This window comes from Podarcis muralis, chromosome 3 (assembly GCF_964188315.1).
Source record: "Podarcis muralis chromosome 3, rPodMur119.hap1.1, whole genome shotgun sequence".
Classification (NCBI taxonomy): domain Eukaryota; kingdom Metazoa; phylum Chordata; class Lepidosauria; order Squamata; family Lacertidae; genus Podarcis; species Podarcis muralis.
This window is the reverse complement of record NC_135657.1, coordinates 6,319,694-6,346,030: the sequence shown is the minus strand read 5'-3', so window position 1 is coordinate 6,346,030 and position 26,337 is coordinate 6,319,694. Positions and strand designations below refer to the sequence as shown.

At 47.0% G+C, this 26,337-nt stretch overlaps 1 protein-coding gene across 2 annotated transcripts in view; it reads left to right on the top strand.

Moving 5' to 3' along the window:
* Positions 1–19,079, top strand: part of CTSB (cathepsin B) — a 32,673-nt gene extending 13,594 nt beyond the window's left edge. The window contains exons 2-10 of one of the 2 annotated variants that reach the window (XM_028725180.2): positions 2,836–2,977; positions 5,642–5,727; positions 8,148–8,262; positions 10,088–10,206; positions 11,967–12,052; positions 13,361–13,507; positions 14,690–14,806; positions 16,785–16,913; positions 17,841–19,079. In XM_028725180.2, coding sequence (XP_028581013.2) covers positions 2,852–2,977; positions 5,642–5,727; positions 8,148–8,262; positions 10,088–10,206; positions 11,967–12,052; positions 13,361–13,507; positions 14,690–14,806; positions 16,785–16,913; positions 17,841–17,938 — 1,023 coding nt within the window. In that variant the 5' untranslated portion in view covers positions 2,836–2,851 and the 3' untranslated portion in view covers positions 17,939–19,079. Of the gene's footprint in view, positions 1–2,835; positions 2,978–5,641; positions 5,728–8,147; positions 8,263–10,087; positions 10,207–11,966; positions 12,053–13,360; positions 13,508–14,689; positions 14,807–16,784; positions 17,017–17,130; positions 17,153–17,840 lie in introns of those variants that run through there. The other variant, XM_077925418.1, reaches the window with a different exon arrangement.
* Positions 19,080–26,337: the final 7,258 nt, after the last annotated feature.

The window sequence follows — 26,337 nt, the reverse complement described above, 5'->3', positions numbered from 1 at the left end:
CAGGCTGGTGTCTTGTCTGGCTTGCTCTCGGTGCAATTCAGCAAAAAGTGACGGCCTGTTTTCCTGCATGTGACTTGGGTTCTCAGATAATGCAAAACCCAAGACGCTTCAGTTGATCTCTGAGTTGCAAAATGTGCTTGCCTGTCTTTAGATAAGAGTCTGTCTGCCCCAAGAGAGGTTTGCAAGCACCATCGCCTCCTTTCCCTTACACCAGACAAACAAAATCGCTGCTAATCCTGTCTGTGTCAACTGACCACTAGTGCACCTGATAGAATCCCAACCTGATCTGGAAGACAGCTGACTGGTCAAAACCAAATACCATTTCGGGGGTGATGTTAGTCTAGTTATCACCGAGGCTTGAAATCTGTTTGGGCCATATTGCTTCCTAGTGGAGGCTCGCTAAACTACCGTATCTTTCGCTCTATAAGACGCACCAGACCACAAGGTGCACCTAGTTTTTGGAGGAGGAAAACAAAAAAATATATTCTGAATCTCAGAAGTCAGAACAGCAAGAGGGATCGCTGCGCAGTGAAAGCAGCAATCCCTCTTGCTGTTCTGGCTTCAGTGATAGCTGCGCAGCCTGCATTCGCTCCATAAGACGCACACACATTTCCCCTTACTTTTTAGGAGGGAAAAAGTGAGTCTTATAGAGCAAAAAATACGGTAAATACAGTGGTACCTCAGGTTAAGTACTTAATTCGTTCCGGAGGTCTGTACTTAACCTGAAACTGTTCTTAATCTGAAGCACCACTTTAGCTAATGGGGCCTCCTGCTGCCACCGCACCGCCAGAACACGATTTCTGTTCTCATCCTGAAGCAAAGTTCTTAACATGAAGCACGATTTCTGGGTTCGCGGAGTCTGTAACCTGAAGCATATGTAACCTGAAGCGTATGTAACCTGAGGTACCACTGTAGTCCTTCCCAACCAGTGTTAGAAACTCAGGCATATAAGCTAGGTGCCATGTGGCTCCTTAACCAAGGTTTAGGTAAAGGTAAAGGGACCCCTGACCATTAGGTCCCGTCGTGGCCGACTCTGGGGTTGCATTGCTCATCTTGCTTTATTGGTCGAGGGAGCCGGCGTACAGCTTCCAGTTCACGTGGCCAGCATGACTAAGCCGCTTCTGGCGAACCAGAGCAGTGCACAGAAACGCCGTTTACCTTCCCGCTGGAGTGGTACCAATTATCTACTTGCACTTTGATGTGCTTTCGAACTGCTAGGTTGGCAGGAGCAGGGACCGAGCAACGGGAGTTCACCCCGTCATGGGGATTCGAACCGCCGACCTTCTGATCAGCAAGTCCTAGGCTCTGTGGTTTAACCCACAGCGCTACCCGCGTCCCAAACCAAGGTTTACAGGTTACCAAAACAAAATGTCTAGTTACCATTTGGGGGGCAAGATAGCTCTGGTCTTATTTTTCTCTGTAAATAATTTCCCCCCAAATAATAATAATAAAATAAGGATACAAAAAGCCAAACCACTATCTAACATTTCAATTTCTAATAAAAAATCCTACTATTTTACAAACCTCCTTTTGGGGTTCTTTAAACCTCAAAACTTCCTTCCACCCCCTTCTACTGGTTCTTTACATCTTACACCATTCTCTGCAATTTGTTATCATTTTTATCCACTTGTTAACCTTTACATTCTCTAATTATTATTTTTTACTTACAGGTGCTTAATCTAAACCTGCCAACTTCTTTACAGTATTTCTGCACATACACAATAAATTTCCCCCACTCTTTTTAAAACTTCTCATTGAGAACTTCTCTTGAGTTTTGCCATTTCTGCATAGTCCATAAGTTTTATTTGCCATTCTTCTGTTGCTGGCAATAAGATGCTTTGCATCTTATTTTTCAGATGTGATCTTATTTTTTAACTGTGATTGATTATCAGTTAAACATCTGGCTAGTTCAGATGAAAACCTTGAGTTAAGGAAAGAGCTGTGACAAGTTAAAGTAGAAAAGTCACTTGCGGGGATATTTACTGAGACCACCTGCGGGCACCATAGAAGGTGTTGCGCAGGCTCAGTGATGCTGCTGGGTGACCCATTGGCAGCCCTTGTTTTGCTCTGTGCTTGTACAGTCGTACCTCGGATCCCAAACGCCTTTGGCTCCCAAACTGCATATACCCGGAAGTGTGTGTTCCGGTTTGCAAACGTTCTTTGGAAGCCGAACGTCCGACACGGTTTCTGATTGTGTGCAGGAAGCTCTTGCAGCCAATCTGAAGCCGCGCCTTGGTTGTCGAACGTTTTCGGAAGTCGGAACGGACTTCCAGAACGGATTCCATTTGACAACCAAGATGCGACTGTATTGCTGATTACTTTGACTATCCATGAGTTGTTGTTTTTTTTACTCTTCTAGCTCACCCTAGTTTGTGGTTAAGAAAAGCAACACACGCGTCATATACTTTGCCTTGCACACCTTCTGAAGGCCAGAGGGGGTTTCTTAATATGACATCACTTGCACCCCTACCTGCTCATCTGGTTTTACTGACTTCCTAGACACACCATTTTAAAACTCTTGTCTCCTGTGTGCCTCTTCCTCAAGCAAAACGAAAATCTTATCTCTCTCTAATTGGTCCAGATTGCACGATGCATTTTTATATTCAATGTGCTGAGATCTCTGGCTAGTCAATAGCCCAAGACGGTTGGCTGCAGTATGCAAAACCACCCCCAGGCAAGATAGCATTAGCCAAAAAGATGGATGCCCATAATAACTTATAAGATTGATATGCTCTTTTTAAAAGAGTGATGTACAGCTTGTTCGTTCGTATTTGACAGCTTATCACAGTCATGCAACTTAAATTTGCTTCCATTCTTTTCTCCCACCTTTCTTAGGGTACCGGTTTCCAAAATGTGGCGGTCCATAGTATCTCTATGTCTCCTGGTGGTCCTTACGGGCGCTCGCAATGTCCCCATCTTCCCCCCTCTCTCTCACGACATGGTCAACTACATCAATAAGTTGAACACTACCTGGCAGGTAAGTACCAACTTTTGGCTGGCCAGTTGGGATGCCAGATGACACTGGCAGGAGAAGGAGGTGTTATACCTGAAGGAGTGTCCCCACCCCCATCGTTCTGCCCCGATGCTGAGGTCCAGTGCCGAGGGCCTTCTGGCGGTTCCCTCACTGCGAGAAGCAAAGCTGCAGGGAACCAGGCAGAGGGCCTTCTCGGTAGTGGCACCCGCCCTGTGGAACACCCTCCCATCAGATGTCAAAGAGATACTGTAATTTTCGCTCCATAACACACACTTTTTTGCTCCTAGAAAGTAAGGGAAAATGCCTGTGCGTGTTACGGAGCGAATGCACTGGATCGGAGCCGTGGCTGCCGTCAGTCAAGCAAAGCGGGAGCCGCTTGCAGGGCTTTGCACGGCTCTAGCTTTGCTTGCTTTACAGCCAGGAGGAGGGGCTGCTTTAAAGCTACCTACGGAGGAGCCGGGGAGGAGGGAGGGAAGGAGAGCCATGGCAGCAAAGCGGGCAGCAGCCGCTTACACGGGAGGAGGGACAGACGGGAGCCATAGCAAGCCGGGAGAAGGCAGGCGGTTCAAAGCCAGCAGGCGCTTTTAAAGTAGCCAGCAACAGCTGCTGCAGCCTCAGCAAAGGTCCACACGCTCTCTAAACGGAGCAATGAGGATGCAGAGAGACAGGAGGGCTTGGATCAGGAAGGATAAAATTTAAGCAACCAGCAGCAAAAACAAAAACAAAAAAACCCCAACCTGGAGCTCTGAGCCAGGAGCGCAGTGAAAACCAGGAAGTAAAAGAAAAGGCTATACCCCGCTTCTCAGCTGTTTTCAGGCAGGATAGATTTGAGCATTGTCTGGGTCCTAGTGCCCCTACCGCTTTTTTGTGCTCCATTCTATTGCTGCTGGTGGCTGCTTATCACTCAAACTGAACCTGATACCAGTAGCCACCTGTACAAACAAAGTAGAAGGCTGCAAGGAGGAGCGCTTTTACACAGCTAATGGCGAATCCCCTGCAATCCAAGTCCTTCTCACTTGCTCAAATCTATTCTGCCTCAAAACAAAGGAGCAGAAGGAAAAGGCGGCAAACTGTTAAATGGAAAAAAAACCCAGGCACAGGGCAAATACCTTAAGTATACCTTTAAAGCAACAGTGCTCTTTCCCTCCCTCGTCCCCGCTCAGCTCGCAGAAAAGCTCCTTCTCCACCCACCCCATGCGTGCTCCTTCTCCCTTGAGTGCTTTTCCTTCCCTCCCCACTTAAAACGTAGTTACAAAGCCACGGATCCACATGGATCCTCAGGATTTTTGCACTGGGTCACCCCAAACTCACCATCAGATCACATGTCTGTGGCCACAGCATGAACCACAAAAATCATACATCCACTGTTTCGTTTAGAATATTTTTTCCTTGTTTTCCTCCTCTAAAAACTATGTGCGTGTTATGGTCAGGTGCTTGTTATTGAGCAAAAAATACGGTAAGCAGCTATCTGACTTGACATCTGAAGGCAGCCCTGTTCAGGGAAGTTTTTAATGTGTGACATTTTAATGTATTTTTAATCTTTTTTGGAAGCCGCCCAGCGTGGCTGGGGAAACCCAGCCAGATGGGAGAGGTACAAATAAATTATTATTATTATTATTATTATTATTATTATTATTATTATTATTATTATTTATTATCATCATCTGCCCACTGGGATGACAGCAAGGCAGATGTCCCATTCCTGAACTTTGTTTTGTTTTGTTTTGTTTTGTTTTACCTCTAAACATGCTGTAGATCAAGTAATAGAATGGTAGGCTTGCTTTTCTCCAAGGTGGAGGACGTCTGACTTAGCTAAGCCTGGCAGGACAGCTTACTCTATGGCATTAACCCCTTCCAAGCTTTAATGAAGAGTTGAGCATTTTGGTTATGAGGCTGGTTATCCTACAGTTTGTCCTGAGGTTCCCAGTTCAGGTCACCTGCCCTTCTGCCAAGTTCTCAGCTGTGAATTCAACATAGGGGTGGAGAGGGGAGTGATCAGGTCCTCATCACAAGGCCATTTTGCAGGATACTTCTGCACAATAACTGTTGGGAGAGTGTATAGTGCTAGCTTGGTTCTCAAACTTAATCCGTTCCAGAAGTCCGTTCCAAAACCAAGGTGCGCTTTCCTACAGAAAGTGATGCAAACTGGATTAATTCGTTCCAGACTTTTAAAAACAACCCCTAAAACAAGAATTTGACATGAATTGTACATCTAACGAGACCACTGACCCACAAAATGAAAGCAATAAACAATGTACTGTACTGTAAAATCAATAATTTATCAATTATCAATTGTAGATGATAAAAATGAAAATGTATTTTTTTTTCTTTCTTACCTGCTTTGTCTAAAGTGGCTTTGCAGCTTTTATCCATTTCTGCAGTCACACAGTCAATAAATCAGTAGCTGAACTGGGTTCCACACAGTCACAAAAACAAGAAAAGCCACAAAAACCAAAAATAAATAGCAAAAAAAGATAGACCTCAGCGTAGCACTCAAATTCGAACCGTAACACTCAAATCAGAGCATGTTCAGCTTCCGAAAAAAGTTAGCAAACCAGAACACTTACATCTGGGTTTGCTTCATTCGTGTTCCAAGTTGCTCGACAACCAAGCCGTACGAGAACCAAGGTACCACTGTACAATCATACTTCTGTCTTTTCTTTAAAGGCTGGGCACAACTTCCACAATGCGGACCTGAGCTATGTGAAAAGGCTGTGTGGCACATTCCTGCATGGCCCCAAACTACCAGAAAGGTGAGTTTTCTGTTCCTTACCTCTAGATACTCAAGGCTGCACAAATTTCCTGTAACTCTGGACCTCTCCATTCAGTTTCCAGACACAGGTCTAGCCTGCTTTTTAATAAGGACGATGCTTCAGATATTAAGTGGAGCAAAATATGGATTCCATATTGTCAAAATGTGAAATTGATTTAATAATTGCAGTAATATCCCTTTGGGGTTCCTTGCTATTCCTGACCCCTCTCATCATCTTCTTAAATCGCTGCCGGAGGGAGTTGGCCACGCTTTGCATGCAAAAGATTTCAGGTTCAACCCCTGCCATCCCATAGTTGGTGCTTTTTCTCAGTACCCTGCAGAGCTGCTGGGTAGATGGACCAATGGTTTGTCTTGGTGTGTTGGGAAAATATTGAGGTTCAATACCCTGGAACCACTGACAGAGCTTTGCCATTTTCTGAATCTCGCTGGCGCTGCAACACCTAAATAAACATGTTTGACTGACAATTGGAGTCTGGATCTTATTTGCTGTCCAGGCTGAACCCACAGAATATTGGGTATTGAATCCCAATATTTCTCCAACAGATCTATGGTGGTTTCCTATATTCCTAACCTTTCGGGTGGGGCACAGGCTGTGAGTTTTCTGGGCTTTTTGGATTACTGGGTACTTGGCGTGGGTGAGACTTTCAAGACACATTTATATCGGTGGCAGCTGATAATCTAATGGAAAACTGTTTGCTGGCCTATGAAACAGCAGTTTATCTCAGCAACTTCATGTTTTTAACTTAGTGAGTTCTGGGAAACAGTCTTATTACCAGTATGGGTGCTTTGTTTTGTTTTTTACTTTTTAGTAACGTAATTTTAATACCACTCTTACTTGATAGAAAACATCTACGTAGTGTGCAAATAAATCTTAAAATAATTGTTTGAGATGGCAAGCATGCAAGTTCACATTTTTATTGAAATATAAATAACATTGGAAAATTGCAATGTTATTCTGAAAAGTTTTAAAGAAACAATAAAAACACACAAACTAACCTAAATGAAGAGAGAGAGAGAGAGAGAGAGAGAGAGAGAGAAATACAAAGTCCTCTATAACAGGTAAATCTTAATTTGTCCCACACAGAGAAAGGGCCCTGCATCAACTAGCTAATTAAAACTAATTTTATTCTGTGAACCATGATGTGATCTTGTGATGAAGGATGGGTATATGAATTTAATAAATAATAACAACCTACCATTACCTTCAATTAAAAAACAAACAAACTGCCTATAATAAAAATTAGGTGTTTCTTTATATATATATATATATATAATTTTTATTAGTTTTTTAACAGTAATTAAAAATACTTTTACATCTTATTCGATTTTTTTGACTTCCATCAATCCTGCCTGAAAATTTTCCAATCTCGTCTCTTAGTATGCATTTCTTATCTTCCCTGTTACATTTCAAACGCATAACCAATATCTCTATCTTTTTCTACTTTGCAACACTTCGTATATTTCTCCTTACAAAACTTCTTGTAGTCCTACTAGCGTAATTTGTCGATTACAGTTGCTCTTCAAATAATTCACATACATCTTCCAATCTTCTATAAATCTCTGGTGTTTCAGAATGCATGATAAAATCGCAAGCTGGCGTAAGCTTGCTGAAATGAAGAAGGGTTTTAGCAGGTGCTGAAAGCAATACAGAGAATGGGCCTGCTTAATGTTAATGGGATGAGAGTTTAAAATGAGTTCTTGAATGAAATCTGGAGCTCTCGCTCTCTCTCTCTCTCTCTCTCTCTCTCTCTCACACACACACACACACACGATTTTTATTCATGAGTACTAGCATCCCTGTTCTAAAAGCAGATTCCATATCCAAAAGGGCATTGTTTATCGTATTCTCCCCCCCCCCCTTTTATTTACACTTTCCGCATTTACAATTTCTTCCCTCAAGTACAAAACCAATACATTAATCGTCCAGCTTCCCTTTCCCCTGCTTCCATGGTTCATTCCAGTTCGCCCATTGCTCCTGCATATTCCAATTGCCCCCTATTCCCTTTTCAAGAGGGCATTGTTTAAATTCTTGGTTGGACTTGGTGTGGGGCACCATCCTGTTTCATGTCTTGATCTGGAAAAAGAAGGTTTTATGTACTGAAGTTCTCACCCTGGGTCAGCAGGGGGATACTGTAGATAGTTATGCAAATGAAGGATTGAAAGTGACGTTCAGTGATTGGATAGTTTTAGAAAGTTGTTACTGTTGCGTTGTAGTGGAGCTCTATATAAGCAGGCTGACTGAACCCTTCAGTTCAGTTCTGTTCTGGCCTGTGAATAAACAAGAGCTGTTTGAAGAATCGCTGTGTCGTCTGATATGTTCACCCACAACTTAACAAGGAATGCCCAGGACGTTAATCTGTCGCTACTCTTTCCGCACTCCCAATTTTGAAATGCACATAGGATTGGATTTTCCAATGACTTGGTCCTGCCTGAAAGCTTCGACTCGCGGGAGCAGTGGCCAAAGTGTCCGACCATCGGTGAGATCAGAGACCAGGGCTCTTGTGGTTCCTGCTGGGTAAGACAAGAGTTTTAAAGCCTCTCCTTTGCCAGGGTATGAATTAAGGGGCTCCACATCTGCTATTGTCTTTCTTTCTTTCGTTCTTCCTTCCTTCCTTTTTAGGGCCATGTTTTACCTCCAATTTTGAAGGCAGCAACACTTCTGAATACAGTGGTACCTCGGGATGCAAACGGGATCCGTTCCGGAGCCCCGTTCGCATCCTGAATAGAACGTAAGACGCGTGTTCGTGGGTTGCGTTTCACCGCTTCCGCGCATGCGCGTGACGTCATTTTGACCACCTGCGCATGCGCAAGCGGCGATACCCGGAACACACTCCATTACTTCCGGGTTGCTGCGGGGCACAATCCGAAAATACTTATCCTGAAGCATATATATCCCGAGGTATGACTGTACAGTGGTACCTCGGATTAAGTACTTAATTCATTCCGGAGGTCCGTTCTTAACCTGAAACTGTTCTTAACCTGAAGCACCACTTTAGCTAATGGGGCCTCCCGCTGCTACTGCGCCTACACTGCACGATTTCTGTTCTCATCCTGAAGCAAAGTTCTTAACCTGAAACACTATTTCAGGGTTAGTGGAGTCTGTAACCTGAAGCGTATGTAACCTGAAGCATATGTAACCCAAGGTACCACTGTACCAGTTTCTGAAAACTGCTTTTACGTTCTGTTAAAATGCTTTGTAAAAGCAAATTTCATAGCAATGAATGGATATATTTGAGACAAAGGTTTGCGCATGAATGGGTGAGGAAGCATGGTAGAGGGCTGGTCTTGTGTGTGGCGCAATATGATCACTGCTGTTGTACCATTTATATTTTTTAATACAATTACTCAGTGTGTATACAGCCCAGGCAAAGTTCTTTTTATAAAGTTCCACAAATCTGAATCGGAGAAGGGTAAGCACCATCTTATTGTCTCCCAATAAGAATCAGTGGTGCTTTTTAAAAAGTGCTCAGTTATGCTGGGAACGTATCCAACCTATGGAAGCAGCATATACAGTGGTACCTTGTTCTCAAACTTAATCCATTCCAGAATTCCATTCCAAAGCCAAGGCGTGCTTTCCCATAGGAAGTACTGTAATGCAAAATGGATTAATCCATTCCAGACTTTTAAAAACAAATCCCTAAAACAGCAATTATGGATTTTACTAGCTAATGAGGCCATTGATTCATAAAATGAAAGCAATAATCAAATGTACTGTACCATAAAATAAATGAGACAGTACTGTGGATGATAAAAACCAAAAATATTTTTTTCCCTTACCTGCACTGATGATAGTCATTGTTTGGATGGGGTGCTTTTATCCATTTCCGCAGTCACACAATCAATCAATCAATCAATCAGTAGCTGAACTGGGTTCCACACAGTCACAAAAACAAATTAACCGAAAAAGCCCCCCAAAACGCAAAATAAATAGCAAAAACAAAAGCGCCAAACTTAATCCGTTCCAGAAGTCTGTCTGACTTCTGAAATGTTCGAAAACCAAGGCGCGGCTTCTGATTGGTGCAGGTGCCCCAGAAACAATAGCCAATAGCCTCATTGGACGTTCGGCTGACGAAAAACGTTAAAAAAAACGGAACACTTACTTCCGGGTTTCCGGCATTTGAGAACCAAAGTATGTACATATTCAAATTTAAATCAAGTCTCTGCCCCGAGGAATTTCCAGTGGGAAAGGGAGGGGGAAAGGCAAGCTAATGGTTATGGAGGACAGATGCAATTGCACTCGTTTAATTATAGTTTGTCTTTGCGGGTGAGGCCTAAGGGGTTATTCTTCAAGAGTTGGCTGAGCCGCTCCTTACTCTCTCTCTCGATTGCATTCTCTGAAGGCTTTTGGTGCCGTAGAGGCCATTTCTGACCGGGTTTGCATCCATACCAACACCAAAGTGAATGTAGAGATCTCTGCAGAAGACCTGCTCTCTTGCTGCGGCTTTGAATGTGGAATGGGGTAAGTTCTTTTCCCATGTCTTCACCTTTCAGAACAGCGACACCCCAGCTCCCTCTGTATCCCGACTTTCCAGAATAGCTTCGTTCTCGGAACGTTTTGGCTCCCGAACGCTGCAAACCCAGAAGTGAGTGTTCAAGTTTGCGAACTGGAAGCTGAACGTCCTCCGCAGCTTCCGATTGGCTGCAGGAGCTTCCTTCAGCCAATCAGAAGCTGCACTTTGGTTTCGAAGTCGAACGGACTACTGGAACGGATTCCATTCAACTTCCAATGTACGGCTGTAGACGTGCCCAGCATTAGCTCATAGTACCTCTGATCCACAAGGGACGCTGTGGGTTAAACCAGAGCCTAGGACTTGCCGATCGGAAGGTCGGTGGTTCGAATCCCCGCGACGAGGTGAGAGCTCATTGCTCGGTCCCTGCTCCTGCCAACCTAGCAGTTCAAAAGCACGTCAAAGTGCAAGTAGATAAATAGGTACCACTCCAGTGGGAAGGTAAACGTTGTTTCCATGAGCTGCTCTGGTTCGCCAGAAGCGGCTTAGTCATGCTGGCCACATGACCCGGAAGCTGTACGCCAGCTCCCTGGGCCAATAAAGTGAAATGAGCGCTGCAACCCCAGAGTCGGCCATGACTGGAACTAATGGTCAGGGGTCCCTTTACTTACCTCTGATCCACTGTGCGTCAAATAATTTAAGTATGGGGTAATGGATAATTAACTTTAAGTGTCTCTTGGCATGGGATGTCAGAATATGCCTCTGGGGGCCCACGCAGCACCCAGGATGAGACAAACCTCTCTGGGCGTCTTCCTGGTGTTGCACAGCTCTGGGACGTCCGCAAATCATTAGTCCCGGGGCGCACCAGCGACACATAGCAGATGCCTATGTGCTCACACACTCAGCAGAGATTAGCAGAAACGAAGTGGACATTGGTGTGCTCATTCTAAGCTAGGGGTCGGCCAACTTTTTTAGCCGCGGGCCAGTTCACTGTCCCTCAGACCTTGTGGGAGGCCGGACTATATTTTGAGGAAAAAATACGAACGAATTCCTATGCCCCACAAATAACCCAGAGATGCGTTTTAAATAAAAGGACACATTCTACTCATGTAAAAACATGCTGATTCCCAGACTGTCCGTGGGCCGGATTTAGAAGGCCATTGGGCCGGATCCGGCCCCGGGGCCTTCGTTTCCCTACCCATGTTCTAAGCCAGCCTTTCTCTGCCTGTGGGTCCCCAGATGTTGTTGGACTACAACTCCCATCACCCCTAGCTAGCAAGGCCAGAGCTCAGGGATAATGGGAGTTGTAGTCCAACAACATCTGGGGACCCACAGGTTGAGAGCCGCTGGTTTTTATTAAGCAGTATATACAGGACAAAGTGATCATGGCGTCCTCTCTCTTCAGCTCTGAGAGAGAACAGAAAGTAAAAAAGTACAAAAACATAACAGAGCGGAAGAGATAAGGCTAGCTTCCGTTCTCAGGCCTTCCAAGCCTAGAAAGTAATCACAGACATGTGATGGAACAGTCACACATCAGCGACGGAGGAGTGAAATGCTAACATGCAATGGGAACTGACGTGCAGTCAATGGCTGCTGCAAAAGACTCTGTTATCCACCAACCTGGTCTTGCAGTCCTTTGAAAGGATGTTGGCCCACCGACGTTGGTTTGCTCTGCAAATCTTCTTGCAGGCCTCCAGTTAAAACCACCCCTCCCTTTATTTCCCCCACGGATCTTCGCGATGGCATTGCATAAATCGTTGCTTCCTTGCAGGTGTAACGGAGGGTATCCTTCAGCCGCCTGGAAATATTGGACGGAGAAGGGCCTGGTGTCTGGCGGCCTTTACGACTCCCACGTGGGTGAGTTTGTCTCCCGTAGCAAAACAGAAACTGCATCAGCCCTCCACCCTACCTAGTGATTTTATCTTTGTCCTACACCTATGTAGGACACACACACCTATGTAGGCACACACACACATGCCCACTTGTGAATCAGAGGCACGCTGCCTCCATCCACTGGAAGCAGTAAACTGGGTTTAGTGCTGCCAGGGAGTTTACAGTGCACCAGAAGTTCAATTTGCAGTAGAGTGGTGCCTCGCAAGACGAAATTAATCCGTTCCGCGAGTCTCTTCGTCTTGCGGTTTTTTCGTCTTGCGACGCACGGCTATTAGCGGCTTAGTGGCTATTAATGGCTTAGTGGCTTAGCGGCTTTAAGAAAAAGGAAACAAACTCGCAAGAACTCGCAAGACGTTTCGTCTTGCGAAGCAAGCCCATAGGGAAATTCGTCTTGCGGAACGACTCAAAAAACTGAAAACGCTTTCGTCTAGCGAGTTTTTCGTCTAGCGAGGCATTCGTCTTGCGGGGCACCACTGTAGATGGTTGGCTTAGGATTCCCTGCGTTGGGGGGATGTTTGAGAGCTTTGTATGTGGAACAAAATTAAAAAAATTCCTTCCAGTAAGCATCTTGGAGACCAACTAAGTTTGTTATAGGTATGAGCTTTTCGTGTGCACACACACTTCTTCGTGGAAGAGATTGTGAAGGATGTTTTTGGAAGATTATGCTTATTGACTTATTTATTTCTGAAAAGTTAAACATGGCTTGCTTGTAATAAAAAACAGCTGCAACTCAAAGCTGTTGACAAAGAGAATGGGATTATATTGTGTCATCGGTAGAAAGAAGCCTTTAAGAAACTTTCAGAAGATAAAAGTCAGCAATAAACTAGAAGCAGATTATAAAACAGAGCATCTGCCCTCTTGTGGCTTTCTGCCCGGCTGCTAAAACATTCCTGTTCTGGATGGATTTTGGAGACATCCGTGGCTTTGTGAAAACTGTTCCGCTGGTATAAGAGTTTTCACAGCCTTGTGTGAAAACTGTTCCGCTGGTATAAGAGTGATTTAAATGTATGGGGTGGAAATGGCCATGGTTTCATTTCTCTTTTAATTTGCAATTGGCTACTTTAAAAAAAATCAAATCAGGAAGGCATGCCTTAAAGCAAATAGTCAAAAAGTCAAATTGGGGCCTGAATTGTGGAGCAGGAACAAAATTATGCAGATGTACATATTTTATTTTTGACTGGAGGGCATGTTGGTGTCCCAGCCACAGGGTCTCTGGCTCTATGACCCCCTGGATGGAATTTGAATTTTGTATTTTTGCTCCTGTCCCAACAGGCTGCAGGCCATACTCTATCCCTCCTTGTGAGCACCACACCAACGGAACTCGACCCCCCTGCACCGGGGAAGGGGGCGAAACCCCAGAGTGCACGAAAAAATGCGAAGATGGCTATTCTCCATCCTACAAAGAAGACAAGCACTACGGTAACAGCATTGCTTCTTGGCAAAGGCCAGCAATAACGATGCAGTTCTTTGTCCCTAGGTTTGAAATATAAAAGACACGGCACAGAAGGAAAAAGGGATGTGGAGGGTAGAGAAAGGAACACGAAGGTCAGGCACCACTCGTTTGTGGTTAACAAGAGTTCTTGTTGGTGGAATAGAACAAATTAAAGGAAGAGCAAATTAAAAGTGCTTGTGTTTCAGCAGAGGCAGCAAAGCAGCCTTGCTTCTCTTTGGTGCGCAGCCTGATGGAATCTTTAAAAGGCTGTTTGCATTGCATGCTCAGGGCTGCAAGCTTTAAAGGGCTGCAATTTAACTTTGTGTCTTGTTTTACAATCCAGTACAGACACTCAGGGCAGCCTGTTTGAAATAGCAGCCCTAGAAAAGCAGTCTGTTTAATGTGGACAGGTTTTTAATTATGACAGAGCCTGCGGTCCTAGGACTTGACATTTAATCTAGTGCTTAAGATATGTCCCCTTTGGGCCGTAAAGGTAAAGGGATCCCTGACCGTTGGGTCCAGTCGCGGACGTCTCTGGGGTTGCGGCGCTCATCTCATTTTATTGGCCGAGGGAGCCGGCGTACAGCTTCCGGGTCATGTGGCCAGCATGACTAAGCCGCTTCTGGCGAACCAGAGCAGCGCACGGAAACGCCGTTTACTTTCCCCCTAGGCTCTTTATCTACTTGCACTTTGACATGCTTTCGAACTGCTAGGTTGGCAGGAGCAGGGACTGAGCTACGGGAGCTCACCCCGTCGCGGGGATTCGAACCGCCGACCTTCCGATCGGCAAGCCCTAGGCTCTGTGGTTTAGACCACAGCGCCACCCGCGTCTGCAATGGAGAGCAGCTATTCCTAAAGGCGGTTCATAGACCAGGGGTGTGACTTCACCATCCCTGGCATCATTGGCTATGCTGGTTAGGAGTGACAAGCAGGGGAGGTTATAGGCTTGGCGTTGTGTCCTGTTCTTCAAAGTGTGTTTCTAGTCCCTGTGATTTAAACAAGGCCTGAGGATGCCTCCTCAGGAAACCACAGCTACTGTGACTCGAATCCTAGCTGGGCACCTCGAGTCAAGCAAAGGGAAGGTGGGAACTCTACAAATCTGATTTTGATTTTTTAAAAATGCTTTGAATTCTTGCTGATTTGGAGGTTGCCTCCTCTTCTCTCCACAGGTATAACTTCCTACGGCGTGCCCCCCAACGAGGATATGATAAAGGCTGAAATTTACAAGAACGGGCCGGTGGAAGGAGCATTCGTTGTTTACGCAGACTTCCTCATGTACAAGTCGGGTAAGACTGTTTTTTTTTTAAATTATTTCTGAATAAATTGCCTGGCTCTTTAACTCCTACAGCAGGGGTAGTCACTAGATGTGGCCCTTCGGACCTCACTGCCTGGCCCCTGGGAGTCTGTTCGGGCCACACCTCTTCCCTAGAAGAAAAGGTGAAGGAGTAAACTCTCCACAAATATGGAGTGGCGTCCTTAAGTTGGTTGGATGGTGCCTTGCACACCTCCTTCTGGAAACTCCTGGAACCAACCTTCCCTTTTTTTGCGGGAAATTCCCTTATTCCCGCGCCATTTCCCGCTGATTCACGCTGCTATCCCGGATTGTTAGATATCCCATAGACTGTCCCCGGGACAGGTGAGGCTGCTGATCCCTTATTTTCAAACCTGAAAGTTGACAGCTATGAACCAAACTGGTGCCAGATGTATTTCTTTGCTTTCCTGTGTACCACATCAGCGAGGCCGAGCGGGTGGGTCTTGTTGTCTGGCTAGCCCAGGACCTCCATACACACTGCCCAGGCTTGCACCCCAGGGTGCTCCTAACCCAGCAGTTTGACTTCACCCATGTTCGAAAGCACACCCCATTGTCTTTTGAGACGGACTGATGCCAACATCAACATCTGTGGAGCTGCTCCATCCCACGCCCCTTGCTCATTTTGGTTTTTAGATGTACTGTATTTTTCGCACCATAGGACGCACCGGACAATAGGACGCACCTTGTTTTAGAGGGGGGAGAACAAGGGGAAAAAATTCTTCCGCGCTCTGCCCAGCGCCCGTCCAGTGAAGCGGCAGGAGGCGCTGCGCAGAGAGTGGGAGAATTTTCCCCCTCATGTTTTCCCGCTCTAAAACAAGGTGCGTTTAAGGTGTGTTCAGACGGCTTCAGGCGGCTACCTTGGAAGCCTGGAGAGCGAGAGGGGTCGGTGCGCACCGACCCCTCTCGCTCTCCAGGCTTCAGGTTCCTTTCGACCTACTCTTTGGGGCTGGCGGGGGGAAGCCCACCACCAGCCCCAAAGAGCAGGTCAGGGAGCAGCGGAAAGGCGCAGCAGAGAGGCTGCTGCCATAGTCACGCGTCACTTCTCCAGCTGGGAGAGGGTCGCGGGGCTATGGCTTCTTTAGCCCCGCGCGCGCTCTCCCGGCTGGAGAGGTGACGCGCGCCTATGGAGGCTCCTGCCATAGGCGCGCGTCACCTCTCCAGCTGGGAGAGGGTCGCAGGGCTATGGCGTCTTTGCTCCATAGGACGCACACACATTTCCCCTTCATTTTTGAAGGGGAAAAAGTGCGTCATATAGAGCGAAAAATACGGTAGTTACAGTCTATGCTGGTCCCGTGGGTTACCCGAGAGGCAAGGTCCATGTCCGGTCCGTGGACAAAGGTGCAACATGGAGGCAGTCTGTAGAAGCTGAAGCTGGGTGCAGGGCAGGGAGTTGGGTGAAGTCAGGAACAGGCTTGCAAGCAGGGAGCCAGGGCCGGTCAGGAGCTCAGGCAGGAAAGCAGGACAGGGTTCAGGCAGGAACTAGCAACCAACAATGTTGCTCCCGCAACTTGGGACTGCGGCTGGCCGGCTTTTATCTGCCCCGAGGCATAGGGCGGCCCCGATCCTCAGGTGACTTGCCTCTCCTGGCCTGGAGGCGAGCACTCCTCCTGCAGGAACTTAGTTTCCTCCGCCTCTCTGCCCTGAGCCTCTGCAGCTCAGGAGAGGCTGGAGGGTTACCGGACCCAGAGGCAGCCTCAGCTTCCTCTGACGGGGCTGAGAGTGGAGCACCTGCAGGCAATGGGTCCTCCATCACCTCAGGAGCCAGAGCAGACTCGGCTGGTGCCTGCACCTGAGGATCCAGCACAGGTGAGAGGACCCTTCAGGCTCATGCCCCATCCCCGGCTCAGCTGGCTCTGGAGGCTGGGAATACTGTGCAGGCTGGGATCCCTCAGGTTCAGCATCCGAGTCCGAATCCCAGGCCATCACGCAGTCACTTTCTTCCATTATTGCAGGCGTATATCAGCATGTCTCTGGAGAGCAAGTTGGCGGCCACGCGATCCGAATCCTCGGCTGGGGCGTTGACAACGGCACTCCCTACTGGCTGGCTGCAAACTCCTGGAACACCGACTGGGGTGAAAATGGTAGGTGGCCTTACGGGGCCCTGGCTTGTTCAGGTGATAACTTGCTGAGTGGCTGGGCTGTGTCTTTGCAGGAGAAAAAGCGTCTTTCATTTCTTTGTATACTGTTCGGTGCCAAGGCTGTCGTGAAAACATCTGACACTCAGCTTGATTTCAAAGAGTAGCTTGTGTTTTTTTATTATTAAAAACAATACCTAATACCTGTAGTGATTTGCATAAGTCAATGAGAGTATCTGGAACAAGACCCAATCAATGAGCTATTCCTTGTCTTATGCCAGGGGTGTCCAAACTTTTTTCAAAGAGGGCCAGATTTGATGAAATGAAGGGCCATGAGGGCCGACCGAAGTTGTTGACCTTTTTTTAAGATTGAAGTTGTTGGGGGTTTTTTTTTTTAGGATTTTACGCCAGGAAATAGAAATAAACTGCCACTGAAGAGCGACTGTAATCAACAATTTACGCTAGTAGGACTACAAGAAGTTTTGTAAGGAGAAATATCGCAAAGAAGATAGACATTAGTTATGATATTTAAATGTAACAGTGAAAGTCAGAAATGTGAATTAAGTGAAAAGATTGGAAAATTTTCAGATGTGATTGATGGAAGTCAAAAAAACATTGTATAAGATATAAAAGTATGTTTAATAATTGTTGAAAATGTCATGTTAAAAAACATAGATATATATGAGAGAAATAAACTGCCACAGGGGCCAGATTAAACCGACCAGCGGGCCGGTTTAGGCCCCCGAAACAGACTTTGGACATGCCTGACTTATGCAAATCATAGCAGTCAGGAATTGTTAAAAGGCAGCTTCTGTGTCCCATCTCGCTTGCACAAAAACGCTCCAGGGTTTAAAAGGTTGCTTCTCGTTGCCTAGCTGAGAACTCTCAGGCTTGGAGACACTTCACTAAGGCATTCCTCTGCGTTCCTCCTAGGCTTCTTCAGAATTCTCCGCGGGGAGGACCACTGTGGAATCGAATCTGAGATCGTCGCTGGCATCCCTCGGACTAGCCAGTACTGGAAGCAGCTGTAAAACCGCTTTTCTTGAATCCAGCCAGTTAGCCCTTCTGCAAATAATCAGTTGATCGTACCTGTGGAGAAAATAAGCGGACGGGGTTGCGAAAGTTTCATGCAAGACATTTTAGACTTTGGCTTTTTTTATTTTTATTATTAAAGCTTTCGGATAATTTTTGGTTTTTAATTGTGTTGCGCTGCTCCCTCTGGCAAAGTCTGCCTTGGAGCCGAGAGGCACGTAGCTTGGGTTCGACACAAAGCCTTCCCGGGCTGCCAGCGACAGACAATTTGCAGAGCTGAATTTGCGGAGTCTTCCAGCACAGGTGGAAGTGAATGCAACCCCCATTCATTCTTTCACCACCTCAGTGATGATAATCTGAAACTTCTTCTTCCAAGCCTTAATTGCAACAATCCTCCGGAATTTCTCTTGAGTTGCTGCAGAGCCAATACAGTTGATCCAACAGCCTTGGCTGCAGTGTCCCAGTGCCAAGAGGTTAAAGGGGTATATTTCCCCAGCTTCCTCCATCTCAACATGCCCCTAAATTGGGTAGGAGGAACAGTGAGGAGGTTTCAGAGGCCCCATGGCCTTATTTCTGAACCGACCCAGCCCCCAAAATGTGACAGACAGCCAAGCGCTCCTCCTCCTCTGTTGCAATCTCCATATGAAATGTTGTTTGATTTATTTTAATCTGGCCTTATCGGATTGCCACGCCATCATGTTCGCTGGTGCCTGAAAGCCAGCTTGCAATTATAATTGCATTTAACAGCGGCAGGAGGGACTGACTCTGCCTTTGTTTTGTTTTTAAATTAAGATGTTAAGTGATGACACTCAATTTTTTTTAAAATCACCTATTCTGTTAGGAGAGCTGGGCTTGTGCGTGAGCAGCTGGTAGTTACGTAAAGAACAAACCTATTTTTGCTATTTCAAATTACCAAGTTGTGTTTTTACGAAAATGAACTTAAAGCATGCAGCCAGCAGTTGGGAATAAGACCGATACACACATCTTCCTAATTTCACTAGCTTCCAACTCGAAATACCACCTCACCCCCTTTTTTTTTGCATTTGACAAGAACCATGTAATACAATTGGCTGCTGTTGCAATCACAGGATCTGTCAATTTGTCTCTTCTCTCTACAATAAAGGCCTCATTACCTGGCTATATAGTAAGTTCTTCTTCTTCCCCCTGGTGGCCAGAAATGGTTTTGTGTTTTCCTGGGAAGCGGTATGTATCCTGCAGCAGTACTGGGGTAAACGTTTTAGGCTTCATGGTCTTGTGTGCATGCCTGCCTGCTTAGCTGCTGCTGGTGGAGAAACTGGCGTGATGATAAACCCCAACCTTACTATAGAGCTCCATATACAAAATGCTGTACTTTTAAAGCACATTCATTCCCTCAAGGAATTCTGGGCGTTGTAGTTCATTGCAGGTAGCTGGGGACTGTAGCTCTGTAGGAGCCGAACTACAGTGCCCAGAATTCTTTGAGGGTAAGAACGTGCTTCAGGGTTGCGCCTGAATATTAGAGCTGCTATTTTGGGAGGGGGAGGCTGCATACATGTCCAGGCTTTTGAACCACATTGCACTTGGAAGGGTGGAGTCTATTTGGTATGAACTAGGCCAGCTTTTGGGGATGCGGTGTGGCGCTGTGGGTAAAACCTCAGCGCCTAGGACTTGCCGATCGCATGGTCGGCGGTTCGAATCCCCGCGGCGGGGTGCGCTCCCATTGCTCGGTCCCAGCGCCTGCCAACCTAGCAGTTCGAAAGCACCTTTGGGTGCAAGTAGATAAATAGGGACCGCTTACCAGCGGGAAGGTAAACGGCGTTCCGTGTGCTGCGCTGGCTCGCCAGATGCAGCTTGTCACGCTGGCCACGTGACCCGGAAGTGTCTGCGGACAGCGCTGGCTCCTGGCCTCTAGAGTGAGATGAGCGCACAACCCTAGAGTCTGTCAAGACTGGCCCGTACGGGCAGGGGTACCTTTACCTTTTACCTTTAGGCCAGCTTTTGAGCAACTGGGCCTTCTGCAGCTGTTTCGAACCACAGTTCCAGTTGTGATGGCTGAGCCCAGTTGGAACTGTGGTCCAAGACGTCTTAAAGGTAAAGGGACCCCTGACCATTAGGTCCAGTCGTGGCAGACTCTGGGGTTGCGGCGCTCATCTCGCTTTATTGGCCGAGGGAGCCGGCGTACAGCTTCCGGGTCATGTGGCCAGCATGACTAAGCCACTTCTGGCGAACCAGAGCAACACACCGAAACACCGTTTACCTTCCCGCCAGAGTGGTACCGATTTATCTACTTGCACTTTGACATGCTTTTGAACTGCTAGGTTGGCAGGAGCTGGGACCGAGAAAAGGGAGCTCAGCCCGTCGCAGGGATTCAAACTGCCGATCTTCTGATCGGCAAGTCCTATGCTCTGTGGTTTAACCCACAGCGCCACCCACGTCCCTCCAAGACATCTTAGAGGGGCCCAAATTCATCAAAGGCCGAGCAATCTGATCAGTCATAGAATCTTAGTAGGAAGGGACCCCGAGGGTCATCTAGTCCAACCCCCTGCAATGCAGGAATCTCTGCTAAAGCATCCCTGACAGATGGCCACCTAACTTCAGTTCTTCCTCTTGTGCAAGTCTATTGGCAATTGCAGTGACAAGATTTGAAATCTCTCTCCTGGCTGCTTTTAAGTTTCGACTTCTGTTTCTGATCCACAATCTGTTCCTTCCCAACTATGCTCGTTAAGCAATGACCACTTCAGCCTTTATGCTGAATTGCACAGCACCAACAATCTCTGATCAGCGCAAGATTCCAGCGGTTCCAGATGTTTACCGAGGGTTTTGTTTCCTTGGAAGGAGGGACTGCAGAGATACTGGCATCTTTAGGACGCTTTCTCATTTGAATAATCCATACTTAGGGGTCCTTGCCTGGCTAATTCAGCAGTGGGGTTGCTTTTTTATATATATTAAATATTTTATGGGGTTACAAAAGAACACGATTGTGTCTATTTTCAGATTGTAAAGTCTACAGATCAGTAATATTGGATGTGAGACTTTTGCTGTTGTATACAGGGACGAGGCTGGCGCTGTGGTATAAACCACTGAGCCTCTTGGGCTTGCAGATCAGAAGGTCGGCGGTTCGAATCCCCCTGACGGCGTGAGCTCCCTTTGCTCTGTCCCAGCTCCTGCCAACCTAGCAGTTCGAAAGCACACCAGTGCAAGTAGATGAATAGGTACCACTGTGGCAGGAAGGTAAATGGTGTTTCCAGGTGCTCTGGCTTCCATCACGGTGTCCCGTTGCACCAGTAGCGGTTTAGTCCTGCTGGCCACATGACCTGAAAAGCTGTCTGTGGACAAGCGCTGGCTCCTTCGGCCTGAAAGCGAGATGAGTGCTGCAACCCCATATAACCATCCAGGGGTAACTTTATCTTTACCTTATACAGTATAAGGTTTGGGGAGAAGGGGGGGGTCATCTATTATTTTAACCCTTGCTGAATCCAGGAGTTGGAAGGCACTCTGGCATCATACAGCCCAACACACACAGAGACAAATTCTCCCAACACTAGAAAAAGCTTATAGCATTGTAGAGCTGGAAGGGACCCAAGCGGTCAAATAGTCAAAAAACCCTGCCACAGGAAGGTTGGTCTTCCACCAAAGGTATTTTAGCAATCATTGTGGCTCCTGAGAAGTTAGGCTGGCCTCAAGCAGAGCCAGGGCTTTTTCGGCTGTGGAGCCGATCTGGTGGAACACTCTGTCACAAGAGACAAGGGCCTTGCGGGACTTGACATCTTTCCGCAGGGCCTGCAAGACAGAGCTGTTCCACCAGGCCTTTGGCCAGGGCACAGTCTGACCCCCTCCCTTGGCAATCTTCGCGGAGCTCTGGCCTAATGGTTGCCAGTGGCTTGAATTAATTAATTTTATAATGAATGATTTTAGAGTGTTGTTTAAGGTAAAGGTAAAGGTACCCCTACCCGTATGGGCCAGTCTTGCCAGACTCTAGGGTTGTGCGCTCATCTCACTCTATAGGCCGGGAGCCAGCGCTGTCCGCAGACACTTCCGGGTCACGTGGCCAGCGTGACAAGCTGCATCTGGCGAGCCAGCGCAGCACACGGAACGCTGTTTACCTTCCCGCTGGTAAGCGGTCCCTATTTATCTACTTGCACCCGGGGGTGCTTTCGAACTGCTAGGTTGGCAGGCGCTGGGACTGAACGACGAGAGCGCACCCCACCGCGGGGATTTGAACCGCCGACCATGCGATCGGCAAGTCCTAGGCGCTGAGGTTTTACCCACAGCGCCACCCGCGTCCCAGAGTGTTGTTTATGCTGTACTTTTGTACTGTTTTATTGTTAGCCGCCCTGAGCCCGGCTTCGGCTGGGGAGGGCGGGATATAAATAAAATTTATTATTATTATTATTACTTGCTGCGTGCTCCACATGTACAAAGCAAAGCAGAGACTCCCCTCTTTAAAGACAACCTGTCATTTCCCCTTTTTTGGCCCGTGTGTTGTGGATGCTAACACAACCACAACCCATGCCCAAGAGAAGAGCCCATAGGAGGCTTGTGGGGCAAACATGGGAATTTGCTTTTATGTACAGTCAGAGCAATTTGGTCCATCTGGCAAAGTGTTTTCCACAGGGGTTTTCTGCATGTGAAGTAGATGTTTTATCACTACTTAAGAGGTAGGGTTCAAGGTCAAGGGTCAAGAGACCCCTGACCATCAGGTCCAGTCGTGAACAACTCTGGGGTTGCGGCGCTCATCTCGCTTTACTGGCCGAGGGAGCCGGCGTACCTCTTCCGGGTCATGTGGCCAGCATGACTAAGCCGCTTCTGGCGAACCAGAGCAGCGCACGGAAACGCGTTTACTCTCCCACCGGAGCGGTACCTATTTATCTACTTGCACATGACTAAGCCGCTTCTGGCGAACCAGAGCAGTGCACGGAAACGCCATTTACCCTCCCACCGGAGCGGTACCTATTTATCTACTTGCACTTTAACATGCTTTCGAATTCTAGGTTGGCAGGAAAGAGGTAGGGTTAGGAAGCTGGAAATAGGGGAGGGGGTTGATTTTTTTGGCAAAGATCTAAATTACTAGATGGGTGAGTGTGAACAGCATCTCCCCAGCACTGCAACATTTTGTTGCAGGTGCAGCTTAGCCTGGATATGATACAATGCAGGTGCCCTGTTGGAAAAGTTCAGTGTTTGCTTGATTCAGCAATCTTCATGCAGACGAGACAGTCAACAAACTCTTTACTCCCAAGGTTATATTTCTTGGCCTCCCCCTGACCTTCCCGGGAGATATAACTCAAGGCCTGAGCTGCAAGATGTTCAAAGGGCAACACCCCCCCCCCGATGTCATCAGGTGACTGGTTCTTGCAAGATCTATGTAACACAGCAACTTTCCCCCCCTCTTATGAAATGCTTGAGTTCTACGCTATTCAAGAATATAGAATATTTGGCAAACTAATCAGAGCTCTCTCAAGCGAAGCTGCAGCCGTCCCAAGTTTTGTCAAAAACCAAAGATCGAGGGGATCCACATTTTGCAGAAACTTAAGGTCTGGAAAAGCAGCCAAGGGGGTTTGACAAACTGAATTTTTCTTTTGGGAAGTTGCTCCACTGGGTCTCCCCCCCCCCCCAATGGAAAACACATGCACACAAACACCGCCATTAAGCATAAAATGGATCAAGGCCAGGATAGATATGGTTCAGAGTACTGAAAGAGGGCTTCCTCTAGAGTAGGCCTGGGGCACCTGTGACCGGCAATGCTTCTGGCTTACAAGTCTCAAGTGGCCATGTTGGCAGGGGCAGATAGGAGCTAGGAGTCTGCAGCTAGGCCACAGGTTTGCCAGGTCTACTCTGGAGCAGCCTTCCCGAGCCCGATGCGTTCCAGATGTTGTGAATGGCAACACCATGAGCGCCAGCCAGGGCAGCTGCAATCCGAAACATCTGGCATGGACCAGGCTAGGGAAGGCCGCTCTAGAGGAAATGGGCCAGAAAGTGAAGATGCAAAGCAGAAGTGATCAAACTGTGATTGTCCTCAAGTTATTTTCATTAAAGGGCCCCATCTCAGCAGCCTGGCCTCAGACCTTTTTGAGACGCAATAGACTTTCTTCTCCAAATAAGAGGTGATTGAGAAAGACTGGTCTAAAGCATTCTCTAACTTGGTCTCCCAGATGTTGTCGGACTACAGTATGGTTCCTCTTCATCCTGGAGAAGAGTGACTAGTGGGGTGCCACAGGGTTCTGTCTTGGGCCCGGTCTTATTCAACATCTTTATCAACGACTTGGATGATGGACTCAAGGGCATCCTGATCAAATTTGCAGATGACACCAAACTGGGAGGGGTGGCTAACACCCCAGAGGACAGGATCACACTTCAAAACGACCTTGACAGATTAGAGAACTGGGCCAAAACAAACAAGATGAACTTTAACAGGGAGAAATGTAAAGTATTGCACTTGGGCAAAAAAATTGAGAGGCACAAATACAAGATGGGGGACACCTGGCTTGAGAGCAGTACATGTGAAAAGGATCTAGGAGTCTTGGTTGACCACAAACTTGACATGAGCCAACCGTGTGACGCGGCAGCTAAAAAAGCCAATGCAATTCTGGGCTGCATCAATAGGAGTATAGCATCTAGATCAAGGGAAGTAATAGTGCCACTGTATTCTCCTCTGCTCAGACCTCACCTGGAGTACTGTGTCCAGTTCTGGACACCACAGTTCAAGAAGGACACTGACAAACTGGAACGTGTCCAGAGGAGGGCAACCAAAATGGTCAAAGGCCTGGAAACGATGCCTTATGAGGAACGGCTAAGGGAGCTGGGCATGTTTAGCCTGGAGAAGAGGAGGTTAAGGGGTGATATGATAGCCATCTTCAAATATATAAAAGGATGTCATATAGAGGAGGGAGAAAGGTTGTTTTCTGCTGCTCCAGAGAAGCGGACACAGAGCAATGGATCCAAACTACAAGAAAGAAGATTCCACCTAAACATGAGGAAGAACTTCCTGACAGTAAGAGCTGTTCGACAGTGGAATTTGCTGCCAAGGAGTGTGGTGGAGTCTCCGTCTTTGGAGGTCTTTAAGCAGAGGCTTGACAACCATATGTCAGGAGTGCTCTGATGGTGTTTCCTGCTTGGCAGGGGGTTGGACTCGATGGCCCTTGTGGTCTATTCCAACCCTATGATTCTATGATTCTACTGATCCCATCATCCATGACTGCTGCCTTTGCTGGCTATGGATCATGGGAGCTGTAGTCCAACAACACCTGGGAACCTCGAGCATCTTAGAATAAAGCCAGTTGCAGGATCGAAAGCAAGTGAGCCTGCTTCTCAAATGCTGACCCTCAAACTCTATAGACTTTTGCACCAACCAGAAGCAAAGAACTTGCCTGCCAGTTGTGTGCATTTTGCAATCCACATTCCACATCCCGTGAAAACAGAATCCCGTGAAAACAAGGCTGCCACCCACAATATGTGTTTTGTTACTACCACAAAATCCCTTAGCTTAGCTTCTTACAATATAGAAATCTAACCTTTAAGGTTTGCCAGAGGGGTCTGTAGTGGGAAAAACATGTCAAAGGTCTACTCATTTATTATTGAGTGATTGATTGCTGGCCTCGGCTCAGTATACCTGAAGGAGTGTCTCCACCCCCATCGTTCTGCCCGGACGCTGAGGTCCTGCACCGAGGGCCTTCTGGTGGTTCCCTTATTGCAAGAAGCAAAGCTACAGGGAACCAGGCAGAGGGCCTTCTTGGTAGTGGCGCCCGCCCTGTGGAACGCCCTCCCATCAGATGTCAAAGAGATAAACAACCACCTGACATTTAGAAGACATCTGAAGGCAGCCCTGTTCAGGGAAGTATTTAATGTGTGATATTTTAATGAATTTTTAATCTTTGTTGGTAGCCGCCCAGAGTGGCTGGAGAAACCCAGCCAGATGGGCGGGGTACAAATAATAAATTTATTATTAATAATTATTAATTATTAATGATTAATGATTAATTCAATTGATACACCGCCCTATACCCGGAGGTCTCAGGGCGGTTCACAAGCAAGACCACAACATATAAAATCAAACCAAAAACAAGAACCCAATAACACCCTTCCAGAAAAGAACCACATTCTAAAAGTGTGTTGGATGTCAGTAATATCAACCAAAGGCCTGGCTAAAAAGGAATGTTTTTGCCTGGCACCTAAAGGTGTATAATGAAGGCGCCAGGCGAACTTCCGTAGGGAGAGCATTCCATAGACGGGGAGTCACTGCAGAGAAGGCCCCGTTCCAAAATTAGCCAGGGTAAATCCTTGGTAAATATTAGAACTTGCTGTGATTTCTAAATAAGCCCAACTCAAGGTAACCACACCATGGACTCTTGTGCTGCTTTGGTCGCTGAATTTGAACAACTTGAATAAACACGGAAGAAAAAGAGAGCAGGAGGCTTCATCGCAG